Source organism: Castor canadensis, chromosome 14 (genome assembly GCF_047511655.1).
Source record: "Castor canadensis chromosome 14, mCasCan1.hap1v2, whole genome shotgun sequence".
NCBI lineage: Eukaryota > Metazoa > Chordata > Mammalia > Rodentia > Castoridae > Castor > Castor canadensis.
Window position 1 is genome coordinate 65,072,681 of NC_133399.1, and position 23,396 is coordinate 65,096,076.

Here is a 23,396-nt window from a genome sequence, read left to right on the forward strand (position 1 = left end):
GTTTATTCTTTGAATATAATTAATAATCTACGTTCTGTCAGAGTGCTTAAGATATACTTCATTCATGCAGATTTAGAGAAATACAAGGATACTATCTTAAACAGTAATTTTGTCTTCCCCATTCCAAATTTCTCTTGATGTCCTAGGATGAAAATAACAATTCTGTGTCATCTCATGAACCCAGTTCATTCCTGAACCCCCAGTTTGGAGATGATTAAGAAGTCCCATGCAAGTTTATCATAAAACACTGCTGTGAGTTCTGTATGTGGATAAGGGTTTGAGTTGGGGAGGAAATGAGGAAGGCAAAGAGTAGTGACCATACATATCACTTAATTTCCCTCTCCACCCTAGGCTTCTATATTCACCCTCACTTTAATTTTATTTCCCCTATTGTATACACAATATATTCACAGATTCCTTCTCTTCTCACATGTTTAGATTTATAAAAATTCATCAGTGTTCTCAACTATGATGACTAGCTCATCAGTGTCTCATTCAAATAGAATAAGCCTGATTCTACTCTAGTTGTTTCAGTAAATCAACAGTTGTGATCATTCTCAGTATAAAAAAATTGCAATAAGGACCAGCGGTAGATTCACTTAATTAGTTACAGGTTTAAGATAGCTGTCCTAAAATTTCCCCAACAGCTGGCCATTAATTATGAAATATTTCTAATTAAATTAAAGGTAAAAAGAACATGGACTTTAAATTACAATAATTCACATAATTTGAAATTATTTCCAAAGCTATTTCACATATTAAATCTCATTTCATCCTGATGAAACAATTGATTTAGATTAGTTCCATATCACTGTCACTACTTACCAAATAAAGAAAACCAAGGCCCAGCAGGTGAAATGATTTGCTGTAAACACCTAACTACCTAATAAAATACCAGAGTTTGTGGATGAATTTTACTCTTATGTGAATTAGATAATAATAAAACTAAAATTTAATTGAAAAAAATCAGGATTTTAACAAGCCCACTGCTGACTGAAGCCTTCATAATAAAGCTATAGAAATTTAAAATGGTGAACTTGAAATCAAATTTTGGTAAATTGAAACATGTCTTGATAGCAAATGTCGAGGCTTTTTTAATGCATTCTAGAGCTTGTCCTTCTATCTCTCTAGGCTCAGTTCTGTACCCAATGAACACTTAGTTTGATCTCTGGTGAAAAGCACAGTGGTACTCATTTCCATGCACAAGTCCTTGACTGCATCTGACTGTCTACACATCAGACTAAGTCTTTGACCCTGCATGCTTTAATCCACCTGCCTGAGTTTCCCTTCTTGACTAGCCTTTCAGAATTCATTCCCTTTCTGGCCTGCTATCACAGGTGTGTTGTCATGGCACCTACATTGTAGAATAGCCCTCAAAAAGTTCTATAAGAGAATTTAATGACTTTAGTTGCATTGCAAGTTCAGTTAATTTAAAATCAACTAGATGTTAGCCCATTTTACAGGTAGGGCTGAAACTCAGAGAAGTCACATAATTTACCCAAGGGGGGAAAAAAATCAACTAGCCAACCTCTTCCATACATTCTCATGAGCAAGAAATATGTAGTAAGTTGAAAGAAGACTTTTTCAAAAACCTGTTTGAAAGTAATGTTCCAGGTTTTTATCAAATTAAGTCAAAACTTGCATCTTCTTCGTTTCTATCATATACGGTGATTATAGCTATTAACAATGAAGACTCTAGAGCACTCCAGTACTCTCATTCATGCACACAAAGTTCAACTTTATTCATTATGTACTATTTATTAAAGCAGAAAAATCAAAACAATACATATAAGAAAGTTTTCTATTTCAGTGGGATTAATAGCATTATGGTTAAAGCTCTAATTAGGAAATTACATTAAGTCAATAACCTTCATCCTTGGCAGTCCCAGTTAACCATGATTTTGTAGCATTACTGAGGAATTAGTGGTTGAATTCTAAATTATTGCATGCAGTGAACTATTCTGACCTTTTATTTATGGCCCTAAAGTTTCATGGGCAGATCGATCTGCAAAAAGTATCATATAGTTATAAATTATATATTTATAAATATTAAAAGACCAATATGCCTCGTATTGTCAAGGGAGAACTTAATGGAAGTTCCACATTTGCATTTTACTATGAGGAACATAGCTAATAATTATAAATATACATCTTCCACTTCCTTAAGCAATAACTGTAATTTTCAGCTATATTTTTAGGTACTAGGATCCAACAGACTTATAAGACTGTCTCTGTGGCTTGGTACAGAGTAGTAAATAGAACAGACATCGGTGTCAGCCAGTCCTGGATTCAAGTCCAAGCTCTATCACTTGTGTCATTTGAGGTGATTTAGAGAGTTCTGAAATTTTATTCATTCAGCATTCAGTTTGTAATTAATTAATCACTTCCTATGTGCTGGGCAATCTTCTAAGTCCAGGGGATTGTACCAGTAACAAGGCACAAGCTTCTTTACCTTCATACAACCTGTGATCAACAAAACTCTCTTAAAGAAAATTAAATGTCCTAAGATTTATGAAATAGTTAGCAAATTGTCACATAATAGGCATTTAAGAAACATTGATATCATTATTAATTCTTCCCAACCCATAAAATGGATGATTCTCCAGAGAGCATAACAAAATTATGCAAAATTGGAAGGGGCCCCACTTACCACAAGTATATACCACCCAGGTATAGCAGTGGCAAGGGAGTGGGGCAAGTTGAAATCTCTTGAAGGTGTTTTCAGTCAGATGTAATAGAACACGAATGCATAAGAGGTAACTGCTTGGACAGAAACTACAGGCACTGACTGTAAAAGACAAAACTTAAGCTGGGCACAATGGCTCACGTCTGTAATTCTAGCTACCTGGGAGGTGAAGAGTAGAAGGAGCACAGTTCGAGGTGAGCAAAAGTTTTCAAATCATCATCTCAACCAATAAAAAATGGACACAATGGTGTGTTCCTATCATCCCAGCATAGACTGGAGGATATAAATACAGACAGGCTGGGCATAAACATGAGACCCTATTTTTAAAAATAGAGCAAAAAGGACTTGGAGTGTGACTCAAATGGTAGAGCACCTGCCTAGCAAGTGCAGAGCCCTGAGCTCAAACCCCAGTACCAGCAACAATAGCAAAAGCAAGTAGATAGATAGACATACATACACACATACATACATATATTTGACTCCATCAAAATTAAATTTTCTTTTCATCCAAAGACACAGTAAGAAAATCAATATCCACAGACTGAAAAATATCAAAATATAGCTAATCCCTGTAGGAAATCAGAGCTGCTTTATTTCCATTTTTTGAAATATGATCATAGGTAGTTAGCATGATTTGGGAACCAATTGCCCAGCCACTGAAAGAATTACATCCACCTGTTTCCTAATATTGGCAAATATCCATCGTGTGCTGACAACCTAAGATTTTCTTGTCTAAATCTGCCCTCAATTTTAACTTTTTTCCTGAATGAGTCTCCATTCTCATTTATAATAGATAGGAAAAATCTTTTTTTAATTAGGATGCATTCATTGTACAGGGGGGACTCATAGTAACAATTCCAAATGAGCTTATATCGTACATTGGTTACATCACTCCCACCATCTCTCCCCCTCAACCCCCTCCCTGCCCCCACTTAAAGCAGTTGCTAGAGGTTTCATTGTTCTATTTCATATAACTATATGAAGTCAATTAACCATATATCCTCACCTTAATCTCCGTCATTTTCCCTCTCCCCCCCCACACACACTGTACCTATTTTACAGTCCTTTCATTATTAATATTTAAGTCAATGTTCAAAAGGTTTTCTCAATGTATCCCTCCTGTGAGTATACTTTACTTTGGTCCATTCGACTCCTTCCATTACCCTCCCTTACCCTTTATTTCCCACCCCCCCATTTTTCAACTGCTTTCAATACATATCATTATATCCTCTACCTTCAGAGATGTTATGTTTTATGGTATTGTTGATGCTCCATCATTCTCTTTTCCTTTCCCTCTTTCCCCAAGTTCCATAGAACAGTTTCACTATTACAAACATATTCGACATATGAGTTTGTATATGATCATGCTTGTTTTTGTGTATGTGTTTATCTTTTGGATCTATCTTCCATGTATGAGAGAAAGCATGTAGCCTTTATCTTTCTGAGCCTGGCTTACTTCATTTAACATGATGCCCTCTAATTGCATCCATTTACCTTCAAACCACATGTCATTATTCCTTATGGCTGAGTATTCTCCATTGTGTATATATACCACATTTTCTTGATCCATTCATTAGTTGTAGGGCACCTGGGTTGTTTCCAAAGCTTGACTATTGTGAATAGTGCTGCGCTGAATGTTGGTGTACTTATGTCTCTATTATATTCTGACTTATGTTCCTTTGGGTCGATGCCTAGGAGCGGTATCACTGGATCGTATAGCAGTTCTAACTTTAGCTTTTTGAGGAATCTCCATACTGCTTTCCATAGTAGTTGTATACCAATTTGCATTCCCACCAACAGTGTAAAAGGGTTCCTGTTTTACCACATCCTTTCCAGCATTTGTTGTTGTTATTGACCTTGAATATGGCCATTTTAACTGGGGTGGAATGAAATCTTGCAGTAGTTTTATTTGCATCTCTTTTATAGCCAGGGAAGTTCAACACTTCTTCATGTATTTACTAGCCATTTGTACCTCTTCCTTTGAGAATTCCCTGTTTAATTCATGTGCCCATTTCTTCACTGGGCTGAGTTTTTTGAGTTCCCTATAGATTCTGGACATTAGTCCCTTATCAGATGAATAGCTGGCAAAGATTTTATTCCATTCTGTGGGGAGTCTTTTGAGTCTAGTAACTGTTTCTTTTGCCATGAAGAAGCTTTATAGTTTGATGCAGTACCATTTGTTCATTCTTTCTCTTCGATGTTAAGCCTTTTCTATTCTGCTTAGGAAGTCGCTCCCTATGCATATCTATGCACTGTTTTTCCTACTACTTCCTGTAGTTATTTCAGAGTTTCAGGCCTTAAATTAAGGTCTTCGATTCACTTTGAGTTGTTTTTGGTACAGGGTGAGAGACAAGGATGTAGTTTCAGTCTTCTACATGTGGATATCCAGTTTTCCCAGCGGCATTTGTTGAAGAGACTGTCTTTTCTCCATTGTGTGTTTTGGGATCCTTTGTCAAAGATCACTTGGCTAAATAGGAAAAGGGGAACAGGTACTAGAGAAAAGGTTAGATCAAAAAGAATTAACCTAGAAGGTAACACCCACGCACAGGAAATCAATGTGAGTCAATGCCCTGTATAGCTATCCTTATCTCAACCAGCAAAAACCCTTGTTCCTTCCTATTATTGCTTATACTCTCTCTACAACAAAATTAGAAATAAGGGCAAAATAGTTTCTGCTGGGTATTGGGGGGGGGGAGAGGGAAAGGGCGGAGTGGGTGGTAAGGGAGGGGGTGGGGGCAGGGGGGAGAAATGAACCAAGCCTTGTATGCACATATGAATAATAAAAGAAAAATGAAAAAAAAAAGATCACTTGGCTATACATGCATGGGTTTATGTCTGGGTCTTCTGATCCATTGATTTTCATGTCTGTTTTTGTGCCAATACCGTGCTGTTTTTATTGTTATGGCTCTGTAATATAATTTGACATCGGGTATTATGATACCTCCAACATTGAACTTTTTGCTCAGAATTGTTTTGGCTATTTGAGGTCTTTTGTATTTCTGTATGTATTTTAGGATTGATTTTTCTATCTCTGAGCAGAATGTCATTGGAATTTGACAGGGATTGCATTGAACATGTGTCTATTTTTGGTAGTATGGCCATTTTTACCATGTTGATTCTATCAGTCCACAAGCATGGGAGAGCTTTCCATCTTCTGATGTCTTCTTCAACTTCTCTCTTCGGTGATTTATAGCTTTCATTGGAAAGGTCTTTGGTTTCCTTCATTAATTTTATTCCAAGGTACTGTATTCTTTTTGAGGCTGTTGTAAATGGGATTGTTTCTCTGTTCATTTTTGGTATATAGGAAAACTACTGATTTTTGTATATTAATTTTGTATCCTGCTACTTTGACAAAAGAGTCTATGATTTCTAATAGTTTTTTGGTGGAGTTTTTAGGGTCTTTTAGGTAGAGGATCATGTCATCTGCAAATAGGGATAGTTTGACTTCCTCCTTCTTTGTTTGAATCCCTTTTATTTCTTGCTCTTGTCTTATTGCTCTGGCTAGGAATTCCAAAACTATATTGGATAGGAATGGGGAAAACAGGTATCCCTGTCTTATTCCTGACTTCAGTGGGAATGGTTTCAGTTATTCTCCATGAGGTATAATGTTGGCTATAGGTTTGTCATATATATAACATTTATTATGTTGAAGAACATTCTTTCTATTGGATAGGAAAAATCTTAAAGATACCATGTGACCTTTTCAAAATCACTTAATTACTCACTTCAGAACTTGAGTTAGACTTTAAGTGGTTCTTCCACTACCCAATATCTCCTTCTCTACCACTTTGCTTCAAAATCAGTGAGAAGTACGTGGGCTTCATTTGGAATATTTCTATTTTCATCTCTCACCTAAAAGAGTTTTCATACCTCTTTGTTCTAAAGTCGAAAATATTATTACAAGAGATTGTTTGCTGGTGATTTTGATTCTGAAAAAAAAAAGTAGCTTTTGAAAGCAAATGCTGTAACCTCTTGGCTTTGGAGCAGTAAGGAACCATTATAATTTGAACCCCAGTGACTATCATAAAGTGAATCTTACAGGTCATCATCTTGATACTGATACTGAACTTTTCTGCTTTCATATCTGAACTATGTTTTTTGATCTTCTAGCACTCTTTTTAAAATATTTATGTACCTTTAAACCTCTTCCCTTCAAAAGTGTGTACATGAAACATCACATGAATACCCATTCTATTGATTGCATTGGTTCTTACTGTTCACTCTAGAGAGGCAAATATGTGTCATTAGTTGAGCTTATAAAAGGATTATTTTGTAGCTGAGAGCCCATGCTATCTTGTATTTATTTATTTTTTATAATTGTATCAATGTATATTTATATAATTTTATGTTAACTATAGCAATAGCCATGGTAATAATTTGGTTTAATGGGTTCTTGGCTTTTTTAAGTATGTGCCTAAATTTTTGGTTTTTAATCAATCTGAATTTGTAATGTTGAGTTAGAAGCCACTATGTTAGGTAAGAAATGTCAGTTTAAGGGAAATGAGACCATTTATTCAACAAATATTTATAGTTATTGTGCAGGAACATTTAACTTTTTCCTCTAATCTTAGGTGGAGATAACAAGTACTAAAATTACATATTTTAGATATCTTTGTATGACATGTGGATTTCGGATAGCATAAGCTTTTGATAGGTTTTAACTGAAATTACAAAAAGAAATAAGTTGGAGAAATAATTGGCTTTTAATTACAGTTATAACTTTACATGAATACTTAGCATCACAATACATTACTGCCTTCTCAGAAGCAATATAATCTCACTATCCTTTTTTAGGATATTTAGATAGTGTAATGAGGTTATTTCTATAGGAAACTAGGCATTTGTTGGATATGTAACTCTGAATGTAATCTTGTTAAAGCTGATGAACACATGGCTCATTCCATTAGAGTGGTGGAAGTAATCATAAATTAGGCCCTAACCACTGGCACTCACACAATAGTTTTAAAATGTGAAATACTGTGTACACACTTGACAATGTACCAACTGGCAAAAGGTGAAATCTTGTTTCCTCCCAACCACACACAGTAAGTGAATCAGTCTCCTTTCTGTACTAGTGGCATCCCACCACTCTACCAGGAGTCCCTGACACAAAGTCCATGTCATCTACAGAGAATTAGTCCTGGACTCCACTCCAGGGTATGCTGCTCTCTGAGGAACAGTTTGAAGGGAAACATTTTGAAATGAAAAAGAATAGGAAAAATGCCAAATGATAACCAGTTTTTAATGCTTATATTTAGTCGTAATGCTTTTTAAATTTTTTTTTTGCAGTACTGGAATTTGAACTCAGAGCCTTCACTTTGGGCCATTTCACCAGCCCTATTTTCATGATGAGTTTTTTTTTTTTTTTTGAGATAGGGTCTCACAAACTATTTGCTGAGTCTGGTTTCAAACTCCAATCCTCTTAATCTGAGTATCTAGGATTACAGGTGTGAGCCACCAGCACCCCACTACTTTTTAACATTTTTATCAAGATATAATTTACATAGTACAAAACTCAAATTTATAATTTACCATTCAACCAGTTTTCACCAGAATGAAGACACAAAACATTTCTCTTATCCCAGAAAGTTCCCAGGTACTCCTTCCCACTTGACAGGCCCCACCACCACAACCACCCCAATATCCAAAGGCAGCCTCTGATCTGACTTCTATCACCACAGGTTAGTTTCACGTATTCTGGAATTTCATTTAACGTGTATTTTTTGTACTTGGTTTCTTTCCTTCAGCCTCTTAGGTTATCTATATTATTGAGTTTAACAGTAGACAGTTTCTATTGCAGATGATAATTTTTAGAAAGCTCTTCACTGATTATCTAAATGACATATAGCTACTGTTAAAGCCATGGCAGCAAACCTACAGTAAGAATGCAGGGGGAGAACATACCCTCAAATATTAATATTAAGTGACATTACTCCTAATATTCACACAGCTCTCCCACCTTAATTATGGATCAGCAATGCTCTCATGAAGACACTATTCTACAAAAACCAGAGACACTGGGTGAGCACACTTCAGCAGTTGCAATGCCATAGCACTGCAGTTCCCTTCACTTTGTAGTTCTGCTGTGACTTCAGAAAATAACTGAAAAATATTCCCAGGTGAGGAAACACTTCTTATAGTTCTCTTTTATTAAAACATGCGGGACAAAATGCTTTCTTTGTTTACCAAGTTAGTGATGCTTCAGCAACTGTTAGGACCTCTTAAAACCATATAATATGTACCTGATGAACTCAGTTTTATTATTTAAAAACTCAAATTTGAGCTGTAATTCCTAGCAAAGATATAAATCAAAGACAAGTAGATACAGTAAGATCAACATCCAGATTGCGTTTGTGTTTTGCTGAAAATCCTAAGTTTTGCCTCTTTCTGAAAAGATTCATTGAGATCCTGGGAAGCAGCAGTGATAAGTTTAAGCAACTATGATACTGTGATTCTAGGGAGCTGTAGTACTATACTGTGCCTCAATAGAGGTAAAGGCTGAATATTTACTTACTGCTATTGTCTTTTCAAGAGATTTCTATTTGTACCCAAAAGGTAGCTGAATTTGACCTAACTAAAGGAGAGGATTGACTGACCTCTGTCTATTTCACCCACATCCTCAACCACCTGCACTTTGGAGACTCTCCAGGAATACAAAGGGAATGCAAAACATTGTCACATACTGACAGCATATACAACAGCACTTTCTTACCTGTATGGAAAGTTACTGTATCATTTTCATTATCATGTTGAGCAAGAGAAAGATATCCGTATAGTACTAAAGTGCATATCTCATTTCTGTGGTAAAGGGTACCCAAATGAAATCAGAAATTTACCCAGAGTACTGAGAGGATATTAATAAGGTTCCAGTTATTCCTGCCTAACACTAAATACCCCTACTTTCCTTCTCCTCCTTACACTTATTTTCTCCTGGTTTCTAATTCATTTTACTATGCTCATATTTCATTCTGATAATTCCAGCAATACCTGAAATGAAACTTCTCTTTAACATGACCTACTTTCATGTAAAATTTGGCCTGCATCTTATTTCTCATAAAAGGGCAGTTAAATTTGAATTACCAAGAGAACCTCATTAGTTTAATTTAACCCATGAGGAAAATCTATGGTGCTGTCATACAAAGCCTCAGGATGTATTTTCTCAACTCTAAAGACTGATGACTTCTTTTCAGCAGTATGCATAAATTGAATTCTCTAAACAGTTCATCATTTTGGTTGTAGTAATTAATTTTAGTTAACTGCCAATTATGTTTCTTGCCAGATAGAAGAATATAGGACCCATGTCTTCATTTGAATATGAAAAATGTTAGAAAGGTAAAGAGATCTTAGGTTGTGAGTTAAATAATTTATAAACCTCATTTCTCGGTAAGCATACTCTGCTTGAAAGGTTTTGAAAAGTTCTAGCTTAGCAGAAGTTAAAGGTGATCATAAATCATCTTTCCTTCTCCCATCTACTTAGACTACAAAAACTAGGTTTTAAGGGAACTAGGAGTGTATCTCAGTGGGAGAATGTGTGCCTAGCGTACACAATGTCCTAGGTTCAATACCTAGCACCAAAGCTGGGGGTGGGGAACACACAAGTTTTATTTACTAGTTTTTGACTTAAGGTTTTCTGTTACTTCTCAGTCAAAAAGTTGTTATTAAAAATGCTGCCTTTATTTACATGTGTAGTATTTTAAGTTAAAGATTCAATTTAATATCAAAGCCATAGAATTTTCCACTGATATTATTTGAAACTGTAACTCTGACCTTTACAAGGAATCATTTCACCTTCATCTCTTTAAAATGGGAAATGAATTGCTCTTCGTTGGTAAATCCAACCTGTTCTTTAGGTGACAAGTTCATGTAAAGTGCTTAGGACTAGAAACAAACTCCTAGATACTAATTTTGCTGACAACATAAAGTATTATAATATCCACATTATGCTGATGTAATTTAAGTGGAGTTACTCAGGATTTAAGAGGCTATTCGTGAAATTGTTGCTAAAGGAGTAACAGTGATTTAAATAAAACATTTAATTCTCAGAATTGTTTGAAAGCTTCAAAACAGCAGATTTTTAGTTCCAAACATCAAACCATCCTTTTTTCTCAAAAAGATAATAGATTTTTGAATACTGTTGGAAGTATTTGAATCTTCTCATCTTATCAGAGGAAGACCCAGTTAGCACAATAAAGACTGGAAAAGACTTGATATCATCCAGCCTAATCTCCTCAGATTCCCCAATTCAACACAATCAGTACCTTCTCCAGGATCTTAGCTTCCCTGCTTTAATTTCCAAAAAATTGAACAACAACTACTAGTCCTCAGATCCCAATTTCTACATATGTGTAGCTGTCTTCATTCCCCTTTGATGGTCTCCATATTCGTGCTAGTGATTGCAGCTGTTAGTATTATTTCCTCAATTCATTATGCCTGCATCAGTTTAAGAAAAGATTTGTCTACTGTATGCGGAAGCACAACTTGTAACTCAAACACCTGGCAGAGGTAAAGAGAAATTCAGAGATATAGGAGTAGTTGTAGTAACAACCAAGGGTGTCACTGGTACTGTAAAGAATACATTTTGATGAGTGTGCCATAGAGCCTCAAGAATGAGTGTAGCTAATTGCCAGTCATGGTAGTACCTACCTATAGTCCAAGCACTTGGGAGACAGAGGCAGGAAAACCTTCCTCAAGTTTGAGGTCATCAGCCTAGTTTACATAGCAAATTCAAGGCCAGCCTGAGCTGTGCAACAAGACTCTTGTCTCAAAAAGCCAAGATCTCCTGATGAAGCTCAGTAGTAGAGTGCTTGCTTCACATGTGCAAGGCCCTGGGTTCAATCCTGAGTACCGCATAAAAAAGAAAGAATAAAGAATGAGTATTACTACCCTATTATTTAAGACAAGTAATGCTACCTACCCTATCGTAGTGGAGAAACAAAAGGAGGCCAGCAGGACTTTGTGTAGGGAGTCAGAGCTGGAGAGTATTAGGTTGAGGTTATTTTTTTAAATTTGTCCTATTTCTTATTCATTAAATTAACAGGTATTTATTTTACATACTTGATGAGCTAAACACTCTGATGGGTCCAAATATTAGATTAGACAGCAAGATCCAGTCTTTGGCCCAGCATGCAGCATGCCCAACACAGACCATTGCCAGGTAACTGCCTACAGAGCAGAGAAGCCACATAAGACCTTTATAGGCTCCAAGCAGTTCCACCATTGCACAGGCAGCTCACTAAACTTGCCTTCCTCATCAGGACATAATGAGAAATGACTACCACAACTATTGTGAGGCATTTTGTAAATGAAAGTGCTACAAGCAGCTGAATAATGAAAAACAAGATTAATAATATAGTTGGACTGGTTTTTGTAGTATTTGTGTCAACACTCTAGGTCTACTACCACAGAAAAGCTATTTTCACTAAATAGAATTCCTTAGCTTTTGCAAAGTCAAGAAAATAGCTGTGTGAATTAGCAGGAAGGACTATGAGATCTTAAATTATTTTGGGACTTATGCAAGTTTGGAATATCACATACAATATGGCAGTTCCATATCTGCAGGTTTTTAAGAATCTCCTGCAGTTCGATCCTTATTTGAAGTATTTCTTTTACAAATTTTAAATGCTGATACTACAGAAGCTTATTTTTTACCAACAAGGAATTCTGTTTTTGTACTCAGAATGCTCTGTGGATGAGTATCTCTCCATCCATGAATAGCTGTCAGCATGTGAATTTGGGAAAGTTTATCATGCCTGATCCTTTCTGATATCACTTATATTTTTAAAGTTCATTAATTTCCTTAGAAAACTGTTATATCAGTTTATATCCATTGTACATCCTCAAAAGATGAAGAGTTTATATGATTGGCATTTCTTTCAAATGCTTTTATAAAGTCATTCTTGTATCTAAGATTGAGATTCTCAAACTGGAGGAGAAGGAAGGGATCCTTTTTTGAAATCCATTTAGTGTTCTGTTACTATGAACCGATCCTAACTGTAACGTTACTTCTTCTGTTTTCACCAGCATTTGCACTCTAATTAAAGGGGGCAGTAAACCCCTGTGCCTGGCCTGCACTCAGGCTAAACAGAGCCCAGATGATCTGCCATCAAGAATCCTGACCTTACATCATCACTCTCCCTTGAACAGTATGATGCTTTGGTCTCAGTTTACAATGAGACACTTCCTAGTTTGATTTCATTGAACTCAGAAATGATAAAATAGTCAAAATTTAAATTTATTTGTGTGCTGTTTATTTGGAATACATATAAATACAATTTTTACTTGTGAAGAGGCCTCCATCTTTATCTTTCCCTGATTAACCAAATTCAATAATATAGAAAACATCCATGCAGTTGCTTACTTTTTGTTTTTTATTTGTTTCATGTATTGGTCTTTAAACTCTATTGTCCTTTTGTCCTTATCATATTATCTCTATAGAGATACATTTCCATTTAGTATTTCCGTTTAGATTAAAGAGATAGAAGCATTAAAATCAATAACCCATGCACCAAACATTTTTGCTGTACTTCTTAGGAATGAGCAATTAAGGCTAGAAACCTCAGTATATAATACTGTCTTCAAAACTTGTTTATTAGATAATATTGTCACTTCAGTGATTGATGAGAGTAAATATACTATGTAGTGAAATAGATAAAAACCAGAAACTAAACTAGTATGTTTTTAAAACCATATGACTTCTGTGCATTGCATGGCAGAGTACTACAAAACTGGCTTACACATGCTCTCCCTGACATTTTCAGGTTTTGTGGAATGTTTTGAATCTTCATAATGACCAAGGCTCTTAACAGTTATTTTTAAACACAAACACACACTATACTGTTTTTAGAAAGGTGTAATTCATCTTCCTGGTTATATTTGTGCTAAGTTTATGAAATTGTACTATACTAGTATGAAAAAGGTAAAAACTGTATATGTATTTAGTTTTGAAAAGTAGAATCATGCATTTTAGGAAAATGTTTGGTAACTGTGGCACCTTGGTCATGTAATGTGCAATTATAAAGGTTTATTCCACTTTAATTTTTTTGAACCCTGGCATTACTCTTACTAGGCTTTAGATTTGAAACCAAATCCAAGACTAGCACTTTTTTCCTACTAATAATTCCTGATTTTCTAATTACATGGAACATTTCACTTAAACCATTCTTTTCAGTTAGTTTTCTCTTTTCTCCTCTACACAGACCTCAAAACCTTTAACTCAAGGAACATTTTAAATTAATCCAGTGATAATCAGAAAAAACATTTTAGTTACAGGCATTTAGTCTTGTGCCTAATTTTTAAGTAATTTTCTCATAAAAATGACTAAATTCTTGAAAACAAATATTCAGACACCTGTATTAGTTTTTGTTTGTTAATTGAGTAGTTGATGTCAATATAGACATACTTTATTCTAAGAGCTAAACCTACCCAAATGACCAGATCCATCAATGTGTGCTTAAAACACACCCCATCTCCCAAAGAGAACTGATGAAAATATGTAATAGGCAGAATTCCGTATGGTTATGACTATTATTTGGATGAACTTCTACTAGGTTACCAGTATCTTACTGTGACATACCCATAGGTATTAGAAGCAAAGTGAGCATAAGTGCTTAACATTACATGTTGGCATCAATACAGATTATGCATAAACTGTTGCAATAAAAGGATTCATTGTGCCTGTATCTGAAGAATTTGCTGTCAGTTTTCTGTGGCCTTTTTCATTTAAGGCTGAACAGTTGTTTAAATGTGAAGACAATAGAATATGTGAATGAATGAACAAAATGATGGCCTTGTTTGCCATAGGATCAAATATTCTATTGACTTTTTTGAGAGATATTGGCTGCTATATATTATGATAAAACCAGATTGTTCACAAGCAAAATGTGAGTCTATGTATAGATCACAATTAGAAGTGACCCATCTTTTCCTTTTCTCCACAAGATAAATTCAGAATTGGCAACTCAGATTTATAACTTTAAATGGGTAATTATTAAATATCACCATATGGTTTGAGAAATTAAATGGCATAGAAATACAAAAGAAAGCTAATTAATAATGCAACCCCATATCCTATCAAATTTCAGATAATGTTGGGTTTCTTGTAAAGCCTTAAAATATTTTAGTGAAAAGTTAATTATCTGGAAAAAAAGGCACTTTATTATCTTGAACTAGCTATTTGTCTGTACAGAAATTGTCTAAAACTCCTTAATATAGTCTTTATCCTTTTATAAATTTATTCTACATGTATGTTTTTCTAAAGCCACTTAGATTATAATGTGATCAATCAAACTTTTAATTTAATAAAAATTGTGTTACATAATATAACCAATGAACAATTAAAATAGTAACTAAAGTATATGTGATGATGGCAAAACTGTCTAAGTCTGTAATCATTTGAAGTTAAAATGTAAAATTTAACATTTGTATCAAACAATTTTGGACAGTTTTTATTTTTAAATTCTGTTTTTAATTGTTAGTACCTTGTCGTGAAATGTTAGTCAAATGTAAGGGCAATCAAAATTATTAAGCTAGCCTGTCATAACTCAGTTTTGCTTTAGATGAGGTTTTTTTTTTTTAATGTAACCATAAGGCATTTAAGAATTCAGTTTTGTTTCTTCTTTGCTGGAGTCACCCATGCCTGGTAAACTATCAAATTTAAATCATCCACATAGATGTGTGACTGTGTATAGTGTTTCCTTTCCAGGAAATTGGTGGTTGACGTATACAACGGACTTAATTCAGCAGAAAAAGCCCAGGATAATTTTTTTCAAAAGGATTCAACCCTCCCAAGTCAAACTTAACATCTGACTTTTAATGATAAGCTAACTTTTATCCAGTTTTGTTTGGGAGTAGTAGACTTTGGGAAAAAAAGCATTTAAAAAACATTTTTTCATAATGTTACTTATTTTTAAGTCTTTGTCTGTGTAGCCCATTTCTATTCTATTTTTAAGTGTTTTACTAAATGAAAATGCAGTTTCCTAGACAGAGTCATCATTATGAGCTCTGTTCTTACCATGGAAAAGACTAAAGACAAATATCATTCCAGTTGTTTGGTTTGTTTGTTTCTTTGTTTTCCCTTTTAAATAAGATATATTAACCCAAAGGTGTGTAATGTCAAGGCATGAACAATCTTAAATGTAGATCTAATTGAGTATTGTGTGATGCTGAGTAACAGATTTTTCTCAGATCTCTGTGATGCTAAATATTTTCCTTAGAAAGTTTTGTTTAATGTTAGATTGTTGTTCTGAAAGATGTCGGTCCTAACGGGAGTTTTAAAACTTGGAAAACAAATAAATGCATGTATTACAAGAATAGAAGTGGTGAAATGTAAACTTGCCATATAGTACTGATTCTATTTTCAAAAGTGTTTCACTGTTAAATATAGACAATATAAAATTGCTGCTGTTCTGTAATTGAGTACTTTTCCTAAATGACCCTGTTAGCACTATTCCAGAATTAGAAGTTGGGCAGATACATGAGTGATTCATGTGTCTGCATAGATGCTTCGAGGTATATTCTTCTCTTGGTGAGTAAAAGTATTTTTCCTTGGCAACAATGCATTGAGATTTGAATATACCCGTGTCTATCAATTCTTATTGCACATTTCTTATACAGGATCTTCTCATATGCCAAAATTGGCCTAGGCACAAGTGAAAATTGAGGGTTTGTTACATGCTTTCTAATAGAAAGGTTTTCAGTGATATTTACTATAGGTTTGTACTGTAAAAATAGTGGAACTCCCTTTACAATTTCATATTTGCTAAATTTAAATTAATATTTTTTCTTTAGCTCACAAATTACCCTAAATCCAGAGAGAATATCAACCCTTTTCACTGTTGTCAAACCAAGCATAAGGAACAGCTGTATGGTACTACAAAAACAGTTGAGGAATAAGGAATAAATCTCTTGTGTTACACTTCAGAATAAAGGCATTTGGTGAAAGGAATGAAGCTCACCGTGAATGCAAGGCTCCCATACTTGGCATTCCTCCACAGAAGGGAAGACAAGGGTCAACGTCACTGGCCTCATTTTCACACTGACCTCGTGTGGAAAACCACCCACCACTCTGGAATACTTCTTGACTCTCCTGGGTTTGGGTTTGAGGGTTTTGTTTGTTTAATTCATCAAGCCTTTCAGTTTTCAAATCACCACTTGTCAGCATTGAGGTAGAAGATATAAATTTGAAAATACTTTCTTAAGAGATCATGTAACTATATCACTCTGAACTGAAAATTTGGGAGGGAATCATTTCAATCCACTGCCTCTAATAAGAAACATTTTTTTAAATCTGTAACTGCTTTAGTGTTAACAGGGTACAAGGTGTCTTTTGTCCCATATTGTACTTATAAAGGTTCTCATTGGCTGTGATTGTATTGTACTGTATGAAAAGAAATCATAAATTGCCTTGTATTGTTTATAATAGACCATACCATGTATTACTTCAGTTTTCATGTTCCAAGTTTTCCAGTGATGCATGTTAACAGTTAGGTCCTAAATTCTGTGGTGCTAATTCCTTCATATCCAATGGTGCTTTTGTGGATGCTAACTGCACACATGCTGAACAAAGCTTGAAGTTTAAAACTTTCCTCCCTTCCTCTGTTTATATGAAGTAAAATAAAATAACTTGAATTTGTCTCAAAAATATCACTGACAATCTAATAAACTTGTTTATATGTGTAATTGGTTTGTATTCTTATTTTTCAGAAATCACTTCAGTTCTACTGGGCCCAAATGTTGATCTTAATGTGTATTTATTTTTTTATTTCATTTGTGCCCTCAGATTTGTTGTGTCTAGGAATTTAAACCCAGTTGGTCTGACTTCTAAAGTCATGTTTAGATAAGATCTATAAAAAGTAGCCCTATCAGATCTAGAAACAAGTTGAGAAGACTAAAAATGTGCCAGTAGGGTACCTTTGTCTATTTTAGTACTTTATTTTGTCATCAGTTGAGCCAACATATAACATTTGCATGACAACAGTGTACCTTCAGAATCTCTATTTCAGCTGAGACAGTCCTGAAGAGACCATTCCTACAGGCTCATAAAGTAGGAGTTTAGGGCTGGGGATGTGCTGATGGTAGAACAGCATGAGGCCTTGAGTTCTAGTTCCACAACGCATAAGTAAAAAATAAGGTTTCACTCATCATACATGAAAATAAGATTTGAAAAATAGATTGTAATTTTCCAGAACAAACTGATAACATGAGAATGTTGTAATAGATACATTCGTGGCAACGGTTTTATGGGATTTTACACTTCACCATCTAGGGTAAGAATCACAGCAGTAGGACAAGCGAAGCTGCTTCATGAGGATGCAGTGCTGTTCTCACAAGCCAGAGGTGCATTCAATTCAAGGCAGCATGCAAATTTGTATTCCAGCCTTGGTATCTTGCCTAACCACAGGAAACATTAAACTTTAAAAAGAAGAGAAATAGTGGAAATAAATGTATTAAAGCTCCTCAAGCAAAAATCATTGACCTTCACCAGAAGGGAATCAAACTTACCCATCTAATCTTTTGGGTCTGATGACTGAAATGGCATTCCTTTACTACTATGGCTCTTTGTTATGGATATTAATCTTGTCTCACATGTTATTAAATCATGTCTGACACCAGAAAATGAAGCTTAGAGAATAGTGCCAATGTAGATACTAGGCTTAACTTCTTTTTGACGAGCTAGAACGAAATCTAGATAATTACTATCTAGTAATCTAGAATTATACCTTCTCCTAGAGATATTTCTATCGTGTATTTTGAACTACATTTACACCATTTTATGAAAATTGGTGAACAATAAATGTGCTATAAAATAATTCCACATTAGAGAAAGTAGGTAGTCTTTATTTCTATGGTAATATCTTGCCTGATAATGTAAAGAAAAATTCTAATTTTATGAAAGGAGAGAATAAATCTGTTGCTTTTGAAGAAGAAATCTTAATCTTAATTTGAAAAGATCTCTAATTTTAACCCTATAGTCATGCAGATTTCCATATTAATGGTCACCATAATGTCTGTGCCATTTAAAAAAATTAATTCTCAGTACTTGTGGTCTAGACACAGCCCTTGCCACTGAGACACAGCAAAGACACTAACTTCCAAGCAATGACAGCCAAGGACCAGAGAGGCTTCCCACCAGAGCAATCAGCCCTCAAGCCCTGGCCCAAGTCCCTCATCCTTTCCTAGGATCTCCAACCTTCTCCAGCCTGAGGGAGAGGAAATCCTCTTCATCACAGGAGATGGGGGTATTTGTCCTATGTATTCTTCCCAACTCTCCCAAGGAGTGGCTGTCTCTGGTCTAGGACTTCAGTTACAACTCCACTTCCTTGATAATGGTGTTTTAAAGACAGGTCTCTCAGGTCCTTGAGGAAACAATACCAGAACTATAAAGCTGGGAAGTCATTAGACAGACTTACATACACTTGAAAAGTATAAAAAGGAAATTCTGCAAGAAAAGGGAGGAAAGAGTTTCTTCCCCTATTTTCCTCAAGGACAATTAAACCTCTTATTGATCATTTGCACATGTCCTTGCAACAGGAGCTCTTGTGTTCCTCTTAGCCGAGCTGTTCCACAGGTTCCTGCTATGTTCAGAAACAGGCCCGCTAACCAACCTTCATCCCGAAAATGCCAGTGAAAGGCCCGTCCTGAATTCTCCACCCCCTCCGAGACTGCCTCAACTGTTGACATGTTACTGAACACAGAGAACTTCCCTGTTCTCAGAGGACAAGGTCAGCCATTTTCCCAGAGTTTGACAGAGCAGGGTCTGGAAGTCCAAGCTTCCCTTGTAACACAGCATTGGGCTCCACAAAGTACCAGTGTCCTCGTGGGTGGAGGATTGCAGGTTGCAAGCTTCATGTAGCTGAAACAAGAAACAGAATCAAGCAGTGTGTTTTATGGGTGGAGGGAAGTTTCAATTGCTGCCAGTTGCGATTGATGGTGTTTTTATCTCCCCGTGGGCATCCTTGTGAGGGTAATGCACAGGTACTGGTGAGGGTTTTCATGTTCTGCCTTTAATAAGGAGAAATATTACTTTCTCACTTATGACAGAAGTAATTGAGAAAACCTCCCGAAATCCTGTGTCCACTATGAACTGTTCTCATCCTAAAAGAAAAATTATATATATATATATATATATATATATCTTCATACAAGTGAAGTGACACTTTTTTTTTCAGTATTCAGGGCTTTGAGCTTACTAGACAGGTGCTTGATCCCTTGAGATGCCTCTGACACCAACTTCTTTCATGTTATTAACCCTTTTTTTTCTCTGATTCACTCAGTCCATATGCGTCCAACTTGATTCTTAGATGCACAGAGAATCATAGAATGACCTCCATGGTGGTAGGAGATATAAGGGAAACAAATGTCTTTCCTTCCCCATCACTAGGTTCATAGCTGAGCCCCCAAAACAAACACAGACTAGGAAGAGAAAAGCATACTAATTTATCTTATGAAAGTTTTATGTAATAAGGAGTCTCAAAAATGGAGACCCAAAGAAATACAGAAACCTGTGCATATTACTTTTTTATCACAATGGATACATTCCAAGACTCCCCCCAACCCCAAGTGGATACCTGAAACTGCAGACAGTACCAAACCTTATATATACTATGTTTTATCCTATACATACATACCTATGATAAATATTAATTTATAAATCAGATATGGTAAAAGATTAACAACAAAAACTAATACTGAAATAGAATAATTATAACATTCAAGGTGAAACAATTATAACAATTCACCAATCAATTATAATAATAAAATAGAACAATTATAACAATCAAGAACCACTACTCTTGTGCTTTGGGGCTATTATTGAACAAAATAAGGGTTCCTTGAACACAAGCACCACAGCAGTTGATCTAATAACCAAGACAACTAATAAGTGACTAATGGGAGGGTAACATATACAGTGTGGACACACTAGAACAAAGGGATGATTCTCATCCCACCAGGCAAAATGGTGTGGAATCCCATCACACTACTCAGAGTGGCATGAAATTTAAACCTTATGAATTGTTTATATCTGAAATTGTTCATTGGACATTTTTGGACTGTAGTTGATGTAATTTAAACCATGGAAAACAAAGCTATGGGTAAGGAGTGATTATTGCATTGTTTGCTAACCTGATAAAGAGTGGACAGCCATGTGCAAGCAAGACTAAAAAAGGAGGTATGACTTAGTGGTCATGAACTGGGGGAAATCAGGAAGCTTGTTTGTTCACATTTTTCTCTGTTGTCCCTATGTCTTTCCTCCAGGTAGAGGGAGGGCAAGTCTGGAATGAAGGTTTCCTGGCTGGCTTCAGAAGAAAAGGGTGAAGGAAAAGCAGAGTGACTTTCCTGCTTCTCCTATTTTCTCAAATACCACAGTGTCTTATTTGGGGGGAACACACCTGAACACTTAAGAGACTTAAAAGAAGACATTCTTTTGGGGATATCTCTTTGGGGATGGACAATTAATGACCAGAAAGATCCTGTGTGCTGACAGTGTATTACACAGATGGTTATTCTGTATACCAGGACTGATGTTGACACAGGATTCAGTGTCCCAGAAGGGCTGTTGCTCAGTGATCAAACCATGTTAGGTGACAATGAAACAGAAACTTCTCTGTGAGGTGGTGGACTCCAAGTGGCTGTGAAACACCCTGAGAAGCCCATGCAAAGACAATGCTGACCGACAATGTGAAAATAATTTGCGACATCCTTTTCTTTTGTTCTTTTAAGATTTTTCATGGAAAACATTGATTTCTCCTCTTCTATTTTATCAAGGTAATTTCATATAACAGTAGTGTTTCTTGTCAGTGCATGTTTATCTCATTATCATACTAACTTTTGAATATTTCTGACACAAAAATGAAATAAAAATTTAATTCTCAAAAAATGTACGGAAATAATTGTTAAAACTCATCTACCTTATAAAATGAATATGCTTAGTCTCTCTTTAAGTGATTTAAGTTTTTAATACATTGTATATTTATATGTCTTTATAGTTTTCTAAACATTATTTTATTAAGTTGTCTTTTCTGATACTGAAACAATGATTTCCCTTAGAGATGTTAAGCTCAAGGTGTTTTCCCTAAATCTTTGTGAGAAACCATTTTCACAAAAGATCCATATGTTCTCCACTGAGGAAAATCTTTTGAATCAATTTTTTGATTCTGAGAGCCTCACTTTACTCATCTTAGGTAACTAATTTTTCTCATCAGAAATTGCTTTACTTTGCAGATACTTCAAAGCAACTGAGGCCAATAGGAGAAGGGGACCAGGAACTAGAGAAAAGGTTAAATCAAAAAGAATTAACCTAGAAGGTAACACACATGCACAGGAAATTAATGTGAGTCAACTCCCTGCATAGCTATCCTTATCTCAACCAGCAAAAACCCTTGTTCCTTCCTATTATTGCTTATACTCTCTCTTCAACAAAGTTAGAGATAAGGGCAAAATAGTTTCTGCTGGGTAGTGAGGGGTAAGCGGGGCTAAGGGAGGGAGGGGGGGGAAGGGGGGAGAAATGACCCAATCATTGTATGCACATATGAATAAAATAAAAATTTTTAAAAAAGAAATTGCTTTACTTTGAAAAAAGCCCCAAATTAAAATCATCTCAAGAAAGAAACAAACAAAAAAAACCAATCTACACCATTTCAGGTTTGTCTTCGTGTGTGTGTGTGTGTGTGTGTGTGTGTGTGTGTGTGTGTTTAAACTGTTGAAGTGAGTGCATTCACACTAGAACTAAAGTTACTTTTCTTTTTTTTTTTCTTTTATTATTCATATGTGCATACAAGGCTTGGTTCATTTCTCCCCCCTGCCCCCACCCCCTCCCTTACCACCCACTCCACCCCCTCCCGCTCCCCCCCCTCAATACCCAGCAGAAACTATTTTCCCCTTATCTCTAATTTTGTTGTAGAGACAGTATAAGCATTAATAGGAAGGAACAAGGGGTTTTGCTGGTTGAGATAAGGATAGCTATACAGGGCATTGACTCACATTGATTTCCTGTGCATGGGTGTTACCTTCTAGGTTAATTCTTTTTGATCTAACCTTTTCTCTAGTACCTGTTCCCCTTTTCCTATTGGCCTCAGTTGCTTTTAAGGTATCTGCTTTAGTTTCTCTGCATTAAGGGCAACAAATGCTAGCTAGTTTTTTAGGTGTCTTACCTATCCTCACCCCTCCCTTGTGTGCTCTCGCTTTTATCATGTGCTCATAGTCCAATCCCCTTGTTGTGTTTGCCCTTGATCTAATGTCCACATATGAGGGAGAACATACGATTTTTGGTCTTTTGGGCCAGGCTAACCTCACTCAGAATGATGTTCTCCAGTTCCATCCATTTACCAGCGAATGATAACATTTCGTTCTTCTTCATGGCTGCATAAAATTCCATTGTGTATAGATACCACATTTTCTTAATCCATTCGTCTGTGCTGGGGCATCTTGGCTGTTTCCATAACTTGGCTATTGTGACTAGTGCCGCAATAAACATGGATGTGCAGGTGCCTCTGGAGTAACAGTCTTTTGGGTATATCCCCAAGAGTGGTATTGCTGGATCAAATGGTAGATCGATGTCCAGCTTTTTAAGTAGCCTCCAAATTTTTTTCCAGAAAAGTTACTTTTCTTATCCCTTACTTTATCCTTGGGGGAGAGGAATGTGAAATGACTCCCAGAAAACAAGTAAAAATAAATGAGTGAGAGTTCCTAGGACTGAATGAATTATGAAATGCAT

The 23,396-nt window shown here is 35.7% G+C and overlaps 1 protein-coding gene across 8 annotated transcripts in view; it reads left to right on the top strand.

Moving 5' to 3' along the window:
- Purg (purine rich element binding protein G) overlaps positions 1 to 22,064 on the top strand; it is a 40,329-nt gene extending 18,265 nt beyond the window's left edge. For 3 of the 8 annotated variants that reach the window (XR_012441459.1, XR_012441462.1, XR_012441464.1), the window contains 2 exons: positions 147 to 252; positions 8,637 to 17,362. Coding sequence is in view for 2 of the 8 variants with exons in the window: in XM_020180713.2 (XP_020036302.1) it covers positions 16,472 to 16,576 (105 nt within the window). In the remaining 6 variants the exon portion in view is untranslated. Of the gene's footprint in view, positions 1 to 146; positions 253 to 8,636; positions 17,363 to 20,938; positions 21,537 to 21,904 lie in introns of those variants that run through there. The other 5 variants (XR_012441461.1, XM_020180713.2, XR_012441460.1 and 2 more) reach the window with 4 other exon arrangements.
- The last annotated feature ends 1,332 nt before the right edge of the window (positions 22,065 to 23,396 follow it).